We start from the raw sequence: 16,913 nt of genomic DNA on the forward strand, positions 1-16,913 counted from the left end.
CATAAAATTATCTACAAGTTGTACCTAAATCATTTTTTCCTATATCCTACCGTTTCTGAGTTACACGCAGTAAAATATGATTTTTGCTCAAACAATTCCCCATTCACATCAATCGATCAAAAAATATTTCTTTCTTCCAAAAAACTCAAATGTGCAACTTGTGACCGGTACTGATAGATTGCTCTTAATTCGGTCTATAATAGGTAAAATAAACACATTCCTCCATGGAAGCCTTTAGGAGGAATCGATTGTCAAAATATTATAATATTAGGGTAGTTTGAGTTACCGAACTTGATCTTTTTATTTTTTTCTTCCAAAAAACTCAAATGTGCAACTTGTGACCGGTACAGATAGATTGCTCTTAATTAGGTCTATAATTGGTAAAATAAACACATTCCTCCATGGAAGCCTTTAGGAGGAATCGATTGTCAAAATATTATATTAGGGTAGATTGAGTTACTGAACTTGATCTTTTTATTTTTTTCTTCCAAAAAACTCAAAAGTGCAACTTGTGACCGGTACAGATAGATTGCTCATAATTAGGTCTATCATTGATAAAAATACCAGATTCCACCACGGAGGCATTTACGGGGAATTTAATTTTATTAGGGTAGTTACGATACTTGAACTTTTTATTTTTTTTCTTCCAAAAAACTCAAAAGTGCAACTTGTGACCGGTACAGATAGATTGCTCATAATTAGGTCTATAATTGGTAAAATAAACACATTCCTCCATGGAAGCCTTTAGGAGGAATCGATTGTCAAAATATTATAATATTAGGGTAGTTTGAGTTACCGAACTTGATCTTTTTATTTTTTCTTCCAAAGAACTCAAATGTGCAACTTGTGACCGGTACAGATAGATTGCTCATAATTAGGTCTATCATTGATAAAAATACCAGATTCCACCACGGAGGCGTTTACGGGGAATTTAATTTTATTAGGGTAGTTACGATACTTGAACTTCTTATTTTTTTTCTTCCAAAAAACTCAAAAGTGCAACTTGTGACCGGTACAGATAGATTGCTCATAATTCGGTCTATAATTGGTAAAATAAACACATTCCTCCATGGAAGCCTTTAGGAGGAATCGATTGTCAAAATATTATAATATTAGGGTAGTTTGAGTTACCGAACTTGATCTTTTTATTTTTTCTTCCAAAGAATTCAAATGTGCAACTTGTGACCGGTACAGATAGATTGCTCATAATTAGGTCTATCATTGATAAAAATACCAGATTCCACCACGGAGGCGTTTACGGGGAATTTAATTTTATTAGGGTAGTTACGATACTTGAACTTTTTATTTTTTTTCTTCCAAAAAACTCAAAAGTGCAACTTGTGACCGGTACAGATAGATTGCTCATAATTAGGTCTATAATTGGTAAAATAAACACATTCCTCCATGGAAGCCTTTAGGAGGAATCGATTGTCAAAATATTATAATATTAGGGTAGTTTGAGTTACCGAACTTGATCTTTTTATTTTTTCTTCCAAAGAACTCAAATGTGCAACTTGTGACCGGTACAGATAGATTGCTCATAATTAGGTCTATCATTGATAAAAATACCAGATTCCACCACGGAGGCGTTTACGGGGAATTTAATTTTATTAGGGTAGTTACGATACTTGAACTTTTTATTTTTTTTCTTCCAAAAAACTCAAAAGTGCAACTTGTGACCGGTACAGATAGATTGCTCATAATTAGGTCTATAATTGGTAAAATAAACACATTCCTCCATGGAAGCCTTTAGGAGGAATCGATTGTCAAAATATTATATTTGGGTAGTTTGAGTTACTGAACTTGATCTTTTTATTTTTTTCTTCCAAAAAACTCAAAAGTGCAACTTGTGACCGGTACATATAGATTGCTCATAATTAGGTCTATCATTGATAAAAACACCAAATTCCACCATGGAGGCGTTTAGGAGGCGGGCATCCTAAAAGTTGGTAAAATAAAAAGTTTTCAAATTTTTCACCTTTCATGGGATGTAGCTCGAAAACGGCTGCGAATAGAAAAAAATGATTTAGGTACAACTTGTAGATAATTTTATGGCCTTTAAACTTTTCCTTGAAAGTTTTTCTCTAACATGTACCGTTTTTGAGATTTGAGCGAAAAATGAAAAAATGGACCTATTCCCCCCTCCCCCCACTCCGGGGCTCCTCCTAGTGTCCCGGGGTTTTAGTATGTTTATTACCTAGGGACTCTTGACATGTTTCCGAAGAAACATCTTACGTTACTAACTCACGCACTCTAGACCCCCCTTTGAGGGACTCATTCAATGGACTATAACTGAAGAAAATTAAGTGAAGTTTCCTACGGATTGAAGAGTTTCTCTGTCCACGAGACCAGCATAACGGGCCGATACCAAATTTCCATAAAAATTTGAATAATTTGGAGAATTTTTTGCTACTACCAAGAGACAAGAGATGGTTGTGAGTTGTGAAAATTTTCAATTTTCATGTCACAATACATTGTATCCACACACTTAAGTATTAATGATACTTGACAGTTTTGAACTCTGTGGTTTTGAATTTTGATTTTTGACATTTATCTGTTTTTCTGTCAATTGTCAAAACAGGTATTATAAAATTACTTGTATGGAAATTTCAAATTTGTTAATTTAATTATAGTCAATTTACTCTGATAACTCTTATCTAGTGTTTTATATACTACTATCATAGTGTTTTATATATTATATACCTTTAACTGTCATTGAGAATGGTATGGGATAAATGAACTTCAAATATTTAAAGTTAAAAACTTTTTATAAATACTTGAAATATTACAGAAATTACATTATATTTTAACCATGTTCGCACCTGTGAAAGATACCTTTCTTTATTTTGCTTACGGAAGCAATTTATTGAAACAAAGGATCCATATAAATAATCCTTCAGCAGAATTCCTTGGAATTGGCAGGCTGGATGTAAGTAAAATTATAAGATTGACAGTGTAAAGTTGTGTATTTTCTACATTGTGATTATGTTTTCCTTTTCTAGAATCATCAATTAGATTTTATAAAGTACAGTGATCACTGGAGAGGATCATCAGCTACAATTGTACCAACTGAAAATGCTCATGTTTGGGGTGCTGTCTGGAGAATACAGAATAAAGACATGCCTGCCTTAGATTGGTCAGTATTGAATTCATTTTGATGATTCTGCTAACATTATCAATAAACATTATGTAATAATCATGTGGTACAGTATATAATTTAAATGACCTATCATATTTTTCAGGCAAGAAGGTGTGGAGACCAATTGGTATTTTCCTAAGACTGTTGACATTGAGACACTTGATGGTACCATAGTGCAGTGCAGAACATACCAACAGACAATTAATCCACCCCCCAGGAAAGAAGATGAGGAAATTCCAAATGAAAGGAGGCCCTCCATTACATATTTAGAGTGTATAATGAAAGGAGCAATGGAATGCAATTTACCAAAAGAGTATTTGATTAAACTTAAGAAAATTCCTCATAATGGACAAAAAGCATCTCCAAAAATGATAGAAAAATTGAACATGTAATTTCTTAGTATTTTTATTGAGTTTTTATGGTTATTGTAAATGTTTATTTATGTGATATGCAGGCTGTTATGAATGACATCTCAAAATTCTTCTATATAAATGTCATGGTGATGTATTTATATGTAATGTCTATCTAATATAAATATTTTTAAAATATACTTGTTTTATTATGTTAAAATCTGAAGTAGTTAAACCAAACACATTCTTATACTTTGCATATGGCAGCAATATATGGACCTTTAGAATTCATATGAATAACCCAACAGCAGAGTTTGTTTCTATAGGCCGACTTGATGTTAGTTTTTAATGATACAATATTATGTTTATTCAGAAGTTAAATTAGTATACTAAATGCTCTTGTGTTATTAAACAGAATTACAGACTTGATTTCATAAAATATTCGAAGTTTTGGGGAGGTCCAACAGCCACACCAGTACCAACAGCTAATGCTCATATTTGGGGAGTAATCTGGCGACTGCACACTGATAATAAAGCTCCTCTTGATAAGTGAGTCGAATAAAATATATAAACACGATCATGCTCGACATATAATTATCTCATAACTTATATATAGTGGCATACGATCATATATCTATCTATTAGGTAATTAATTACGAAAATTAGCTACTAGTAGTTATTGATAAATGATTTACCTAGGTTGCTTACAAGTTTAAAACTTGTTGCCAGGCAAGAAGGAGTGGACAAAAATATTTATTACTTCAAATATGTTAACATTCTAACTCCTTACATTGGAGTTTTAAAATGCCTTGTTTATGAGCACTTGGTTATACCTCTACCAAGGGGAGATAATGATGAGATACCCATAGAGCGATGGCCTTCATGGACTTATAAGGAAGTTATTGTCCTGGGCGCAGAAGAACATAAACTACCAGAGTATTATATAAATGATTTAAAGAAAATAAAGCATAACGGCGAACAAGGTTGTTTCTTTATGGCTTGCCTTTTGAGATGTTATGGTACTCAGAAGTCTTGTCAGTGTAGGGTACCTGGTAGGATTCCACGAAAGCCCCTGAAGTTAGATTTAAGGGAACTGAGAGCGAAAAATAAAAAGAAGTGAATAATTTTAACAGATAGATTAGTCTTTTATTTGATTTTATTTTTATATTTATTTTGTTTTTATCAGTTTAATGATTTTAATATCATTATAATGTATACTTTTTTCTACTTATTGTTATTTTATTTTACTTTCTATTCGATCCTTCTGAATGAATTTACACGAAAACCGTAGCTGAACAGCTTCGATCAATAGATATATTAATGATAATCTATAGTCTAGATACTATAATATTATAAAGCTGAAGAGTTTGTTTGTTTGAACGCGCTAATCTCAGGAACTACTGGTCCGATTTGAAAAATTCTTTCGGTATTAGACTTAGATAGCCCATGTATCCAGGAAGGCTATTTATAGGCTACTAGAGGTCCACCCCGGCTTCGCCCGTGGTACATATTTCGCAATAAAAGGTAGCCTATGTCCTTTCTCGGGTATCAAAAAATCTCCATACCAAATTTCATGCAAATTGGTTCAGTAGTTTAGGCGTGATTGAGTAACAGACAGACAGAGTTACTTTCGAATTTATAATATTAAGTAGTATGGATATATCATTACGCTAACTCCAACAGGAGCGGTGCAATGCGGGTAAAACCGTGGGGCATAGCTAGTAATCTATACGAGGATGATGCATTCGTCAGTGAATTGTATCCATTACTTTCAACAGGCATGTCTATCTAGCCAAGTCGAGCAAAAAAGCGGCACGGTCTTTCACTTACACCTGGCCCTGAATCTGGGTCTTCGAAAAAAGGATGGAAGTTACCCTTTTCTCGAAACAATTCAAGCCAATTTTTTATTTTCGTGACAAAATTTGTATATAGGAAATATACACATGATTCCGTCTCTGTTATAATAGTGCGATATATAAGACAGTCTGTAGGATATTAATTATTATTTATTAGTAGGTATATATAACTATGGGTGCGTTAGAAATAAAATGAAAGTATAATTTTTGTAACTTTTATTAATATAAATATTAAAATTATTATTAATAGGTACTCGGTTCTCATTAAATTAAATATAAAAATTATACATTATCATACGTTTGGTGAATTGTATCTAAATTGAGCATAGAGCACAACGCTACCCCCACACTATACAAAACACGCACTCAAATCACACGAGGAACACATTGTATGGAAATTATTTTATCAGTCAATAATTTACGAAAATAGTTACTAAATATGAGGTATAACTGCCTTATCAGGTGGAAAATTATAATTAATAATAAATACTGATTTAAATAAACTCAATTATGTCGCTATTGTAGCTCGCAGGGAACGCTGTGTGAGGCAACGTTGTGCGAGACTTCGCCGAAGTCACCCCAATCGTATTGCCCAGTTTTACTCTTAGTAAGAAGTTGTTACATTTACTTGTTACAATAATGACACGTCTGGACAATCATCTTATGGAATACTTCGGCTGGCTCGTTTATAGAGGAACTGTGAACAGCTGCCTAGCGATCGTGTCGACGTCAACCATACACACGATTAAACATTTTACAAGAAATGTACAAAACAAACAAAACAACATAACACATTCAAATACACAATTTCATTAATTGAGCAAAAGGCACTATGCAATATAAAAAATAAAGATTTTTTAACGTTTACAATAACTTTAAAGTGAGTAACAAAAGCTATGCAACGTGCCTTGAGCCCTCGACAACGACACATGAACGTGCATCCTACAGCTACGGTCTCGCATCAGCGGCCGGTATCGCCCGTGGTGCTAACACTTGACGAGGTGTTCGTTACACTACACTTATTTGGGAAATCCCACACCTAGTCGATGTTATTGACTAACATAAAAAATGATAAACTGTAACTGTAAAATACAAAAGAACTCAAAGGTGAATTGCCGAGCGTCGTGGCGGTAATGTGCTCACAATCAACAATCCTGCGCTCCGACGAGGCTGGATTTCTGAAGGCACTTGGTATTACCCTTAACGAGTCGACACACTGGACCACGACTGTGCAATGTCCAGGATTGTTGTACATCGGAGACTAATTTGGCCTATTATATGTATATTAACTTTAATTATAATATTATGTCGCTAGCGTACATTTTCACTTACATTGAAATAGCTATCCGAACGACACGAGTTGCCGTAGAAAATCTACTGTATAAAAATTCCATATGCGTTAATAGGTTTTTCATTTCGTCATTGCCTTAACTATATTATTTAATTGTCCGTACGATATTAAGTATTGAACGCGATTAGTGCACTCTCATCGGCAAATACGAATATCGAAATGGTTTTCAACCATGTTACAACGACAAAAAATCGAATTATAAATATAAATTCAAATATTGTATATTTGTTTATACAAAGCAATTGTTCTATGCTTTACATGTAGTTTATAATAATATATATGTCAACGTAATTTTACTAAGTTCCTTCGATTACAAGTTCACTGGTCACAATATATACATTGGTTTTGAGAATTACACTTTGGCTATAGAGTACAGATACTTTAGACTAAAAATATAATCGTATTATGATAATATAACATGACTATGTAACAACAATGGCGTTAGTATCTATTGCATTATTATAATTGATACGGAACACATCAATTTCACATTACACTGTAATACAACGCAGCGATCAATCGTATAAAAGTTATTATTTTGACATAAAGGTATAATCTATTAAATACATAATGTATTTACAAACCGTTCTACGTACTAAATTAAAATTTTCAGTTAAAGTCTTTGGTGGTTAAATCCGATTTGAAAATATAATTGTCGATATGCAATGAACGACGTTAACATCCAAGTGTAGATATAGAAGGAGTCGTGAGTATTATATTCGGAGCGGCAGTTCCTCGCCGCGGGCGGGTTCAACGTGAGACGAAACAATCGATAAAAATAATTTGTACACGATCTTACCTACTTTATTATGTAACTATTCACACTTTACAACTTACTCGATAAACTTAATAGTAATAGGCTGCGTCATAAATGACATCGATACAACTATGTTACTGAGGTAAACTATATAGGATCCATCGTTTGTCGTCGCGCGACACTAGCGCCATCTGATATGGAACTGCCAACGACTCGGCGTCGAGAACAAGTTACAACTTGTTTGTTATTCAGTATTTAGACTACTCTGCAATCTAAATCTCAATTAGTATAAATGCAGAGAAGATTCAAGAATTTATTATACAATTTACACGATAACTAACAGTTCCATTCCGCGACGGACGCGTCATGCAACGCAAACAATCACTCGACTAATGTGCGCCAAGAAGCGCTGTATTGAACAGGGCTACCCTGCAAACATTTCTATATATACTCTACATGTATATACATATGTAAAATACGATTTTTAAATTTCGGATTAATTAAAATAAACCATGTGCATTGTGCTTCATTAAAAACAATCAACTAGTACTTAACCGTAGTTTACATCAGACACCCAAAAAAATGTACACCTTAAATAAAGGGCATCTGACGTAACCTTATTCAAATAAACAATAGCTGCTCGAACATAGGCGATAAATATTTTGAGATAGCCCTGTACAATTATAAAAACAGACAGTCTCGCACGAGTGTAATTTTCTATGCGTATTGTACTCAAAATAAACCTATGTATTTCATTATTAACTTTATATGAGAATTGTAGAGGGATTATGTCCCGTGTGAGACTGTCTATATAACGGCCTATGTATGTATAATATAAACGTACGTATAAAATAAATTAAACAACGCGGCGAGCATTTCACTAGCTACGCTTACAACTAGGATTCGAAGAGCCGAAGGCTTGAGGTAGATAATATGCGATACAACGCACTCCACTACCACTGGGATATCGGTACACACGGATAGACAGTGCATTTCATCTATATATATATTACAATTAATTATAGTACATTGGAGTAATGGCAAGCCATAGGTAAATTTACTAAAAGTGTGATTTCATCACTAATTTATGTAATACAAAATATAATTATTATGAAAGTAAAACGACATAGATTTAGAAGAAACAACATCCTACCTAAGTAGAAATTATCACCATAAATTCACAATAACTCCAAAGTACTTTAAATGCAATTTGATAAGAACACATTGAATACTTTAATCATTTCACTGCTGGTACGATAAATTGTACTTAAATTATAACAAAACATAATAAGGTGCATTTCCTCTCGAAAAATTCCCTAACTATATAATTACAAATTTAATTAAAAAATAATTCACATCGTCGCTTATATTGCATTTATGAAAAATTTATCTGTACAAGATCCATTTTGTGCAAATTTGTGATTAAATATAATAAATGCTCATATGTTTAACAAATGTAACAGTTAAATAACATTCATAATGTCGTCAGAATATATACGATATGCTATAAGCGACGATAACATTTAAAGATTATGAAATGCAAAGTCTATACAATTGGAATCACTAAAGAATAAAATCAAATAGTGACTAATCTTAGTGTATTATTTATGTCATATAATCATAATTATTTATTAGTATTGTAGTAATCATTTGTGGGTAACATTAAATATTTGAATTATTATATTAATATGATTAAAATAAAATAATTGTAGAATGTATGTCAGCATTAAAAAATAATCGTCAAAATTAAAGTTAGTAATATCTGTCCCTAATTACAACAGCTATATGATTTTACTCTTTACCATCCATTGACACGATACAACTTGTATCAATCCATTATACAAGTCATACCCAACACGGATCAATTCTATGACCCAAGTCACCGATGTATAGAAACTAGAAGTGACAGTTGCGAGTCAATCGAGCGTTCCATCCATAGAGCACTAGAAGTGACTCGTGTCTATTCCCATGTCGTGGAGCGCGAGTGCGAGGGCTAGCAGGGCGGCTGCGAGAGCGTGCCGTTGGGTGCAGCTTTGCGCTCAGGCTGTAGCGGCTGCAGTGGTTCTGCAGCTGCGTCATCTGAGGTTCGGGAACGGAGGGAAGAAAGTTCTCGAACCCAGGACGCGATACGACCAGACACACCGAATAGATTGGAGCCGGAGCCTGTCGCTACGGCGCCCACGTTCACTTCCTGCATCTCTTGCTCTTCTTCTGGAACAAAATATACGCCATTAAGCTACTTCGATTAGACACTTGGAATAATAACTTTATAGATAATTATTCTTGTTTGTCATTTTTTATCCCCTCTCTTACTTTTAAGTTGTTTTCTGTCAGGAACTTTTGATTGTTGGATAGAACTCAGCAAAGTACTGCCAAACCAGGGATCAAATCAATTTTAAGCCTTTATTAATAGCGGTATATACAAATTGTTTTAGCTATAATCTATTTAAGCATGAAGCACCGGTCGTAGATAACCTCAAATTTTATCTGTACACTAGTAGTGATGTTATATGCAAAACGATTTCAGCAAATTCTAGTGAAATACACGAGTGCTGTACCACGCTAAATGGTCTTTGGTCGCAGAAAATGATAACAAGTGCTTGTATGAACATGCAATGGCCGCATACTCACGGTTAAGAGGTCGTCTGCTCACTACTAACGTCTGGCTTGATCGTGCGGACAAAAGAATGAAAGATTATAAAATTTTGATCACATTTAATGCTGATTTGTTATCATTTACTGGTACCAAAGATATCATATTTTAACAGGACTTGGGTGAACTGATTTGTTTAAAATTATTTTGGGTATTGGAACAAAATATGATAAAATATCATGTAGGTGGTAAAGAGGGACATTAATTAACACTTATTTACGTTAGAAAAAAAAATATTATGATGTGCATTTGTTTTTTCAGGATGCATGGTTGTTGTAGTATGAAAGTAATAATATGAATTTCTAGTTATCTAGTTAATACGTAGGTACGTATTATTAAAATAAATATGTATTTTTAACGTTACATATTAGCCATTCTCACAAAACTAATATATACATTCCAGTGAATAGCAAAAGATTAGAAAAATGTTAATTTTACTCGGGTATTTCAGCACTGAATTGGATATATGTGACAGATAATTACTGAGTGTACCCATCTCCTAATTACCTGGTTCCGAGGAATGAGTATGTGCGTGTGTATCTTTACACACTTGCAGTATATAGACATATGTTGTAGACACGATGACGTGCACGTGTGATAAGTGTGTTTGCGTCTGGTTATTATCTGTGCGTGTATATGCATGTGCATTGCTTGTGTGATGCGTGTGTATATGCGTGTGTGTTAGCCGCAGCAGTACGCACGTGTGTGTATGTGCGTGTGTGTACGCGTGTTTCCGTGCGTGCATGTGTGTATGGGAACGGGAAGGTGTTGCATACACCCGCGGCAGTACGCATGTGTGTGTACGTGTGTGTTACCGTGCATGTGTGTATGGGGACGGGGGGATGCACTCACCCGCGGCAGTCCGCTGCAGCGCGTACATCTCCTGGCCCTGCGGCGTGTGGAAGAAGGAGCGGTGGCGGAAGTAGGGCTGCGCGTTGGGCGCCAGGTCGGCCACGAGCTGCAGGAAGCTGGGCCGCGCGGCGGGCCGGTGCGCCCAGCACGTATGTGTGTATGGGGACGGGGGGATGCACTCACCCGCGGCAGTCCGCTGCAGCGCGTACATCTCCTGGCCCTGCGGCGTGTGGAAGAAGGAGCGGTGGCGGAAGTAGGGCTGCGCGTTGGGCGCCAGGTCGGCCACGAGCTGCAGGAAGCTGGGCCGCGCGGCGGGCCGGTGCGCCCAGCACGTATGTGTGTATGGGGACGGGGGGATGCACTCACCCGCGGCAGTCCGCTGCAGCGCGTACATCTCCTGGCCCTGCGGCGTGTGGAAGAAGGAGCGGTGGCGGAAGTAGGGCTGCGCGTTGGGCGCCAGGTCGGCCACGAGCTGCAGGAAGCTGGGCCGCGCGGCGGGCCGGTGCGCCCAGCACGTATGTGTGTATGGGGACGGGGGGATGCACTCACCCGCGGCAGTCCGCTGCAGCGCGTACATCTCCTGGCCCTGCGGCGTGTGGAAGAAGGAGCGGTGGCGGAAGTAGGGCTGCGCGTTGGGCGCCAGGTCGGCCACGAGCTGCAGGAAGCTGGGCCGCGCGGCGGGCCGGTGCGCCCAGCACGTATGTGTGTATGGGGACGGGGGGATGCACTCACCCGCGGCAGTCCGCTGCAGCGCGTACATCTCCTGGCCCTGCGGCGTGTGGAAGAAGGAGCGGTGGCGGAAGTAGGGCTGCGCGTTGGGCGCCAGGTCGGCCACGAGCTGCAGGAAGCTGGGCCGCGCGGCGGGCCGGTGCGCCCAGCACGTATGTGTGTATGGGGACGGGGGGATGCACTCACCCGCGGCAGTCCGCTGCAGCGCGTACATCTCCTGGCCCTGCGGCGTGTGGAAGAAGGAGCGGTGGCGGAAGTAGGGCTGCGCGTTGGGCGCCAGGTCGGCCACGAGCTGCAGGAAGCTGGGCCGCGCGGCGGGCCGGTGCGCCCAGCAGGCACGCATCAGCTCGTACAGCCGGTCGGGGCAGTGCTCCGGCCGCTCCATCACGCCGCCCTCCACCACGTACCGCACCACTTGCTCGTTCGACAGACCCTGCGAATACAACCAACGTTACCACTCGCAATATACATTGTCGACGTCTTAACCCATTGAGCCCCAAGCGGCCCGATCGGTCCCAGACACAATAGATTTTCTATTGTGTCTGTGGTTCCGGGGCTTGAGTATATATAAACGTGTCGTCTTTTTTGCAAGATCGACGTCTTAATATTATATCAAACGATTCGTCATTATTTGCAAGATTCTTATCATCAAAAGTTTTTTTGGAAACGCGACAAGTTATAGAAATGAAAAAAAAAATTAATTACCTGGTAAGGCTGCATAGCAAGTGTCGCCATCTCCCATAAAACTACACCATAACTCCATACGTCTGTATTGCTTGAAAATACCTGTAGAAATAAAATGTGAAATGTTATAAAGGGCGTATATACGCTTCATTCTATTAAATTTCAATTGATACAATAGCTCGTCATCATAATAAAAAATGAACTTACCCCATCTTTCAAGCTCTCAGGACTCATCCATCGGACCGGCAAGAGGCCCTTGGTGCCTTTCCTATAATAATCAGTCTCATAAATGTCTCTGGTCATGCCGAAGTCCCCGACCTTGACGGTGAGGTCTCCCGCGACCATACAGTTGCGCGCCGCTAAATCGCGGTGCACGAATTTTTTGGCCGATAGGTATGCCATACCGTCGGCTATCTCTATAGCCATCTGAAAGGAAATTATCAATATTAGCCAGATTTCATGAAACTTTATTTTTATAATGGTTTGAAATTTAAATGTTGTGGTTTACATTTATGTCCTGATTTTCTCTATTATTTTCATATGAAAATGTAGGAACGGTTGCTAATAATTTAAACACAGATGTAAGTGACAATTCGATCGAATTAGAGAAACAACCCAATATTACTATATATACTACTAGCTTTCCGCCCGCGGCTTCGCCCGCGTTTTCAAAGAAAAACCCGTTCCCGTAGGATTTCCGGGATAAAACCTATCCTATGTCCTTTCTCGGGTATCAAAATATCTCTATACCAAATTTCATGCAAATTGGTTCAGTAGTTAAGGCGTGATTGAGTAACAGACAGACAGACAGACAGAGTTACTTTCGCATTTATAATATTAGTATGGATATATAATACCTATTACTATTCCATAGGTCTCTCATTTCTGTATATTTTGTAAATTTATTGTAAAGAAAAAAATGCATTCATTATTATAATCTAAGATGTCGTAAAAGTGATCTTATCCGCTCATATGCTTGAGAAAAAAAAAATGACCCCTTACTTAGCTACGCGCAACCACAGTTGCAAAAACACGATCGAGAATCTTGTTTCGCGCAACTGTGGTTGCAAAGCGACTTTCTTATTTCAATTGATTATAAACTCTATTTCATACTCTCAGAGTCTAATTTTTACGTATTTAAACCAAAGACAACTAATTGATTCGTCTATTTCTACCCAGTACTACCAACCTTTCAAACAGAATTTTGGGAATATCTTAGTTTGTATCTTACGTGTCTAACAAGGAAGTGTTAAAATATGCCGTAATTGTTGTATTTTATTGATTTCTACTCGTGTTTACTTACCAGATTATTCTCTAACATGTGTTTTATTGTTATAAAGTAATATTTTAGTGACCGTTGTAATAAATATGTAATAAAGACGACTTTAAAAGTTAGTAGACTTTAGACGATTTCATAACTTTTTAAGGTATACGGTAATCATATATTGTAAAAATAACACAGTTTTGTATAGTATTATTACAATAGCAATCGATTACAGTCAATATATTTGAAGTACTCCTCTCGCGGAAGTCATAAATTAAGTTTTAATAGCGGTGCGTCGAACGCGCGGCGCACGTTCCAGAGCACTAGCAAAGTAGGCTACCTTTATTTTTTTTGCAAGCTATTTAGCGTATTTTATTTTTGCAACTGTGGTTGCGCAAAGCATATGAGCGGTTATAAGGTGTTTCGCAAGCGAATACATAATGAATTATCCCATTCTTCCCCATTTGATATTCTGGCACAAACACTGAACTATCCTGCCCATACCTGCAGTATATTCTGCAGCGTGGGCGGCGCCTCGGCCTGGTTGTCGGCGTCGGGGCGGTGGCTGCGCAGGTACGTCTTGAGGTCGCCGCGCTCCATCAGCTCCATCACCACGAGCGTGGGCTGCCCGCGGGACACCACGCCCAGCAGCCGCACCACGTGGAACGTGTCGAACGCCTTCATCACTGACGCCTCGTTCAGGAACTCGATGCGCTCCCTGATGTGACACAGGTGTTATAAATAGGAATTTCAGAACGTGTCATTCATTTACAGGAACTCGATACGCTCCCTAAAATATATGGATGTTATGAAAATTTTAAATCTAGGCGTCAGGAATATATAGGAACTTGATGTAACGAACAATGTTTAAGTTTGATCTTTAATATTGGGTTAAAAAATTAAAACAATGCAAATATCTTTCAATCCATAATTTTGGGAAAAAGTGAAAGCAATACAAATATCTCATAGGTCTTACCTGTCAGTGGCATGTTCATTGACAGTTTTCACAGCGCACCGAATTTCTGGTTTGCCTTTTGCAATGTTCTTTGCGACCCCTTCATACACCTAGAATATATAAAATGCAACTGTATAAATAAAATCTTAGAATCAGAATATCTAGTATCTTAATCTAGTATCTTAAAATCAGAACTAACAACAAAAATTTGAATTATTTTCCGAAAAATATCTGTAACATATATCTATACATTGTACTACAAACGGCTGGTACTAACTATAAGTACACTGTAGAACCCACTCACCATGCCGAAGGAGCCCTGGCCCAGCTCGCGCACGAACTCGACGTTGGCGCGCGGCACCTCCCACTCGTCGGGCACGTACACGGTGGACACGTACTCCGGGTTGACGCTCGCGAACAGCTTGTTGGCGTGGTGCGTGCGCGCGCGGCGGGCCCACCACGCGCCGGCCGCCGCCGCGCACGCCGCCAGCGCGCACCCGCCCGCCACGCCCCACACCCACCCGTACCCGCCCTCCAGCCGCACCTCCTGGCACAACCGATATTTTTTTTAATCTATTCTTGTGCATGCAACGCGGTGAAACACCTGTTTTGGGTGTTTCACCGTTGTTTCGCTCATAGTAATGTCGTGTAAAAGTCGCGGCACATTAAATGGATCAACAAAATACAATCACACAAGAATTAACAACATAAAACAAACAACATTCATTTAGTAGCCCACCCCTTGCCTGAACGGTTCAATTTAGTTAGAATAGTGAAATCACATTTCGCATCGTTTCTAATTTATAAAAATAAACTTTAGTATCCTTTTTATGTTTGTAGCAAATTAATTTCTACAAGCTTTGTAATATAATATGCGCAAATATCGAAAATAAAAATCTCATTGACAAAAACACATACCGGTATAAACACGAATATCTCGGAGGACACATTGCCCACGCCGCTCACAGTGAGCGGAGTGACCCGTATGCTGTAGTTGCCGGCCGCGAGGTTCCGCATTAGAAAACCGCGCCCGTAGTTCTCGTAGTCGATTGCGCTGATACAGTTTGTTACACCCACGTCTTGTGTCTGGATAACAAAATAATAATTATTAAATTCCTGATATTCAAATTACTACTTGGAACACTTATTAATAACTCAGGCCCCGGAATCACAGACACAATAGAAAATCTATTGTGTCGTGGACCGATCGGGCCGTTCGGGGCTCAATGGGTTAAAACTTCCGCAAATAATTTTCTTCATGTTTCCAACAGGTTCTTTTGCAATTATATTGTTATTAAAATATATTTTTTTCAATTATCATTGAATCGGATCTTCACCAAAGGCCCCAGTTTTGAAAAAAATAATATCAATCAGAAAGTTTCACTCGGTCGTAAGTCGTGAGGTAACAAACCCAAAAATATACAGTCGAATTGAGAATCTCGTCCTCTTTTGAAGACTCTTTACATGTTTAAATAATATATGAATTACCTGAGTGGAGTCTTCAACTCTGGAATGATACACGTTATACGCCACCACAAAACCATTGGGGTCCTCTGGCGGCAACCACGTGACGTTAACCTCAGACAACGTTTTGTTTGACGGCACCACTTCGGCACGCACTTTGCGTACTACATCCACGTTCACTAAAACACAAATAAAATTAATATTAAAATAAGTTTCAGTCCACAAATTAACGTGCAATAAAAATTGAAATCATCTTATTTAGCTTGGTTGTGTTTAGTCGGTCACGTTGCTAACTCTTTACGGTTAGTGGTATAAATGTATATTATATATTTGTCTAACGCGGAACGACTTTAACTGATGGTTTGATCACTGATATATGTACCGTTTCTACGTCACTTTATACGTATAGTCTAAGGTTAGAACAATGTTGATGTGAATCTTTAATGACAGTATCATCTAGTTTATTAAGTAATTACTGCATCAAATTATAATCCTTACATCGTTCCAAAGTCCGGAAGTTATAATACGCCCGCTCGGTGGAACAGCACTCCCCCTCCTCCTTCTTCCTACACGCCCATATGTTGACCGTGTACCACGTGAAGTGTCGCAGGTTGTCCACTGTGAGTGAGTGCGTGTCGCCGCTCAGCTCGTAGTACAGGGACTTTACGTACGCTGTAACAAGGGGATTTGTTTAACTTGTGTGTTTGGGAATAAAATTTTTTTTTTTTGGTAGGGGTATATGGTAGGGAGGTATTATAGTTCGATCTAGTTGTATTTGGTGGAATTTATCGTATAGATTTCTTTCAACGTTTATTTTTTATATTATTTTAGAGAACGGGATATTATGTACCTACTATTT

The 16,913-nt window shown here is 38.2% G+C and overlaps 3 protein-coding genes across 7 annotated transcripts in view; 2 read left to right on the plus strand and 1 right to left on the minus strand.

Annotated features, from left to right (window-relative positions):
- Positions 1-2,551: 2,551 nt before the first annotated feature.
- LOC149907914 (gamma-glutamylcyclotransferase-like) lies at positions 2,552-3,664 on the plus strand. 2 transcript variants are annotated; one of them, XM_090103427.1, is made up of 4 exons: positions 2,552-2,724; positions 2,792-2,929; positions 3,003-3,136; positions 3,243-3,664. In XM_090103427.1, the coding sequence occupies exons 1-4, from the start codon at positions 2,722-2,724 to the stop codon at positions 3,529-3,531; spliced, it is 564 nt and encodes a 187-aa protein (XP_089959553.1). In that variant the 5' UTR covers positions 2,552-2,721; the 3' UTR covers positions 3,532-3,664. The 2 variants fall into 2 exon arrangements, with proteins under 2 accessions (XP_089959553.1, XP_089959554.1); XM_090103428.1 differs by having other exon boundaries at positions 2,553-2,929.
- A 36-nt stretch (positions 3,665-3,700) lies between these two features.
- LOC149907915 (gamma-glutamylcyclotransferase-like) lies at positions 3,701-4,618 on the plus strand. Its single transcript, XM_090103429.1, has 3 exons — positions 3,701-3,826; positions 3,905-4,038; positions 4,219-4,618. The coding sequence occupies exons 1-3, from the start codon at positions 3,701-3,703 to the stop codon at positions 4,607-4,609; spliced, it is 651 nt and encodes a 216-aa protein (XP_089959555.1). The 3' UTR covers positions 4,610-4,618.
- A 928-nt stretch (positions 4,619-5,546) lies between these two features.
- LOC149907916 (insulin-like receptor) overlaps positions 5,547-16,913 on the minus strand; it is a 90,373-nt gene continuing 79,006 nt past the window's right edge. For 2 of the 4 annotated variants that reach the window (XM_090103031.1, XM_090103034.1), the window contains 10 exons: positions 16,553-16,726; positions 16,079-16,233; positions 15,509-15,676; positions 14,895-15,137; positions 14,612-14,700; positions 14,140-14,353; positions 12,579-12,797; positions 12,393-12,473; positions 10,959-12,120; positions 5,547-9,664 (listed from right to left, as the gene is read on the minus strand). In XM_090103031.1, coding sequence (XP_089959157.1) covers positions 9,447-9,664; positions 10,959-12,120; positions 12,393-12,473; positions 12,579-12,797; positions 14,140-14,353; positions 14,612-14,700; positions 14,895-15,137; positions 15,509-15,676; positions 16,079-16,233; positions 16,553-16,726 — 2,723 coding nt within the window. In that variant the 3' untranslated portion in view covers positions 5,547-9,446. The remainder of the gene's footprint in view (positions 9,665-10,958; positions 12,121-12,392; positions 12,474-12,578; positions 12,798-14,139; positions 14,354-14,611; positions 14,701-14,894; positions 15,138-15,508; positions 15,677-16,078; positions 16,234-16,552; positions 16,727-16,913) is intronic. The other 2 variants (XM_090103032.1, XM_090103033.1) reach the window with 2 other exon arrangements.

Source organism: Colias eurytheme, chromosome 6, assembly GCF_061535395.1.
Source record: "Colias eurytheme isolate Ceu_HAF_F1 chromosome 6, ilColEury1 Martin Lab GWU primary, whole genome shotgun sequence".
In the NCBI taxonomy this organism is placed as follows: domain Eukaryota; kingdom Metazoa; phylum Arthropoda; class Insecta; order Lepidoptera; family Pieridae; genus Colias; species Colias eurytheme.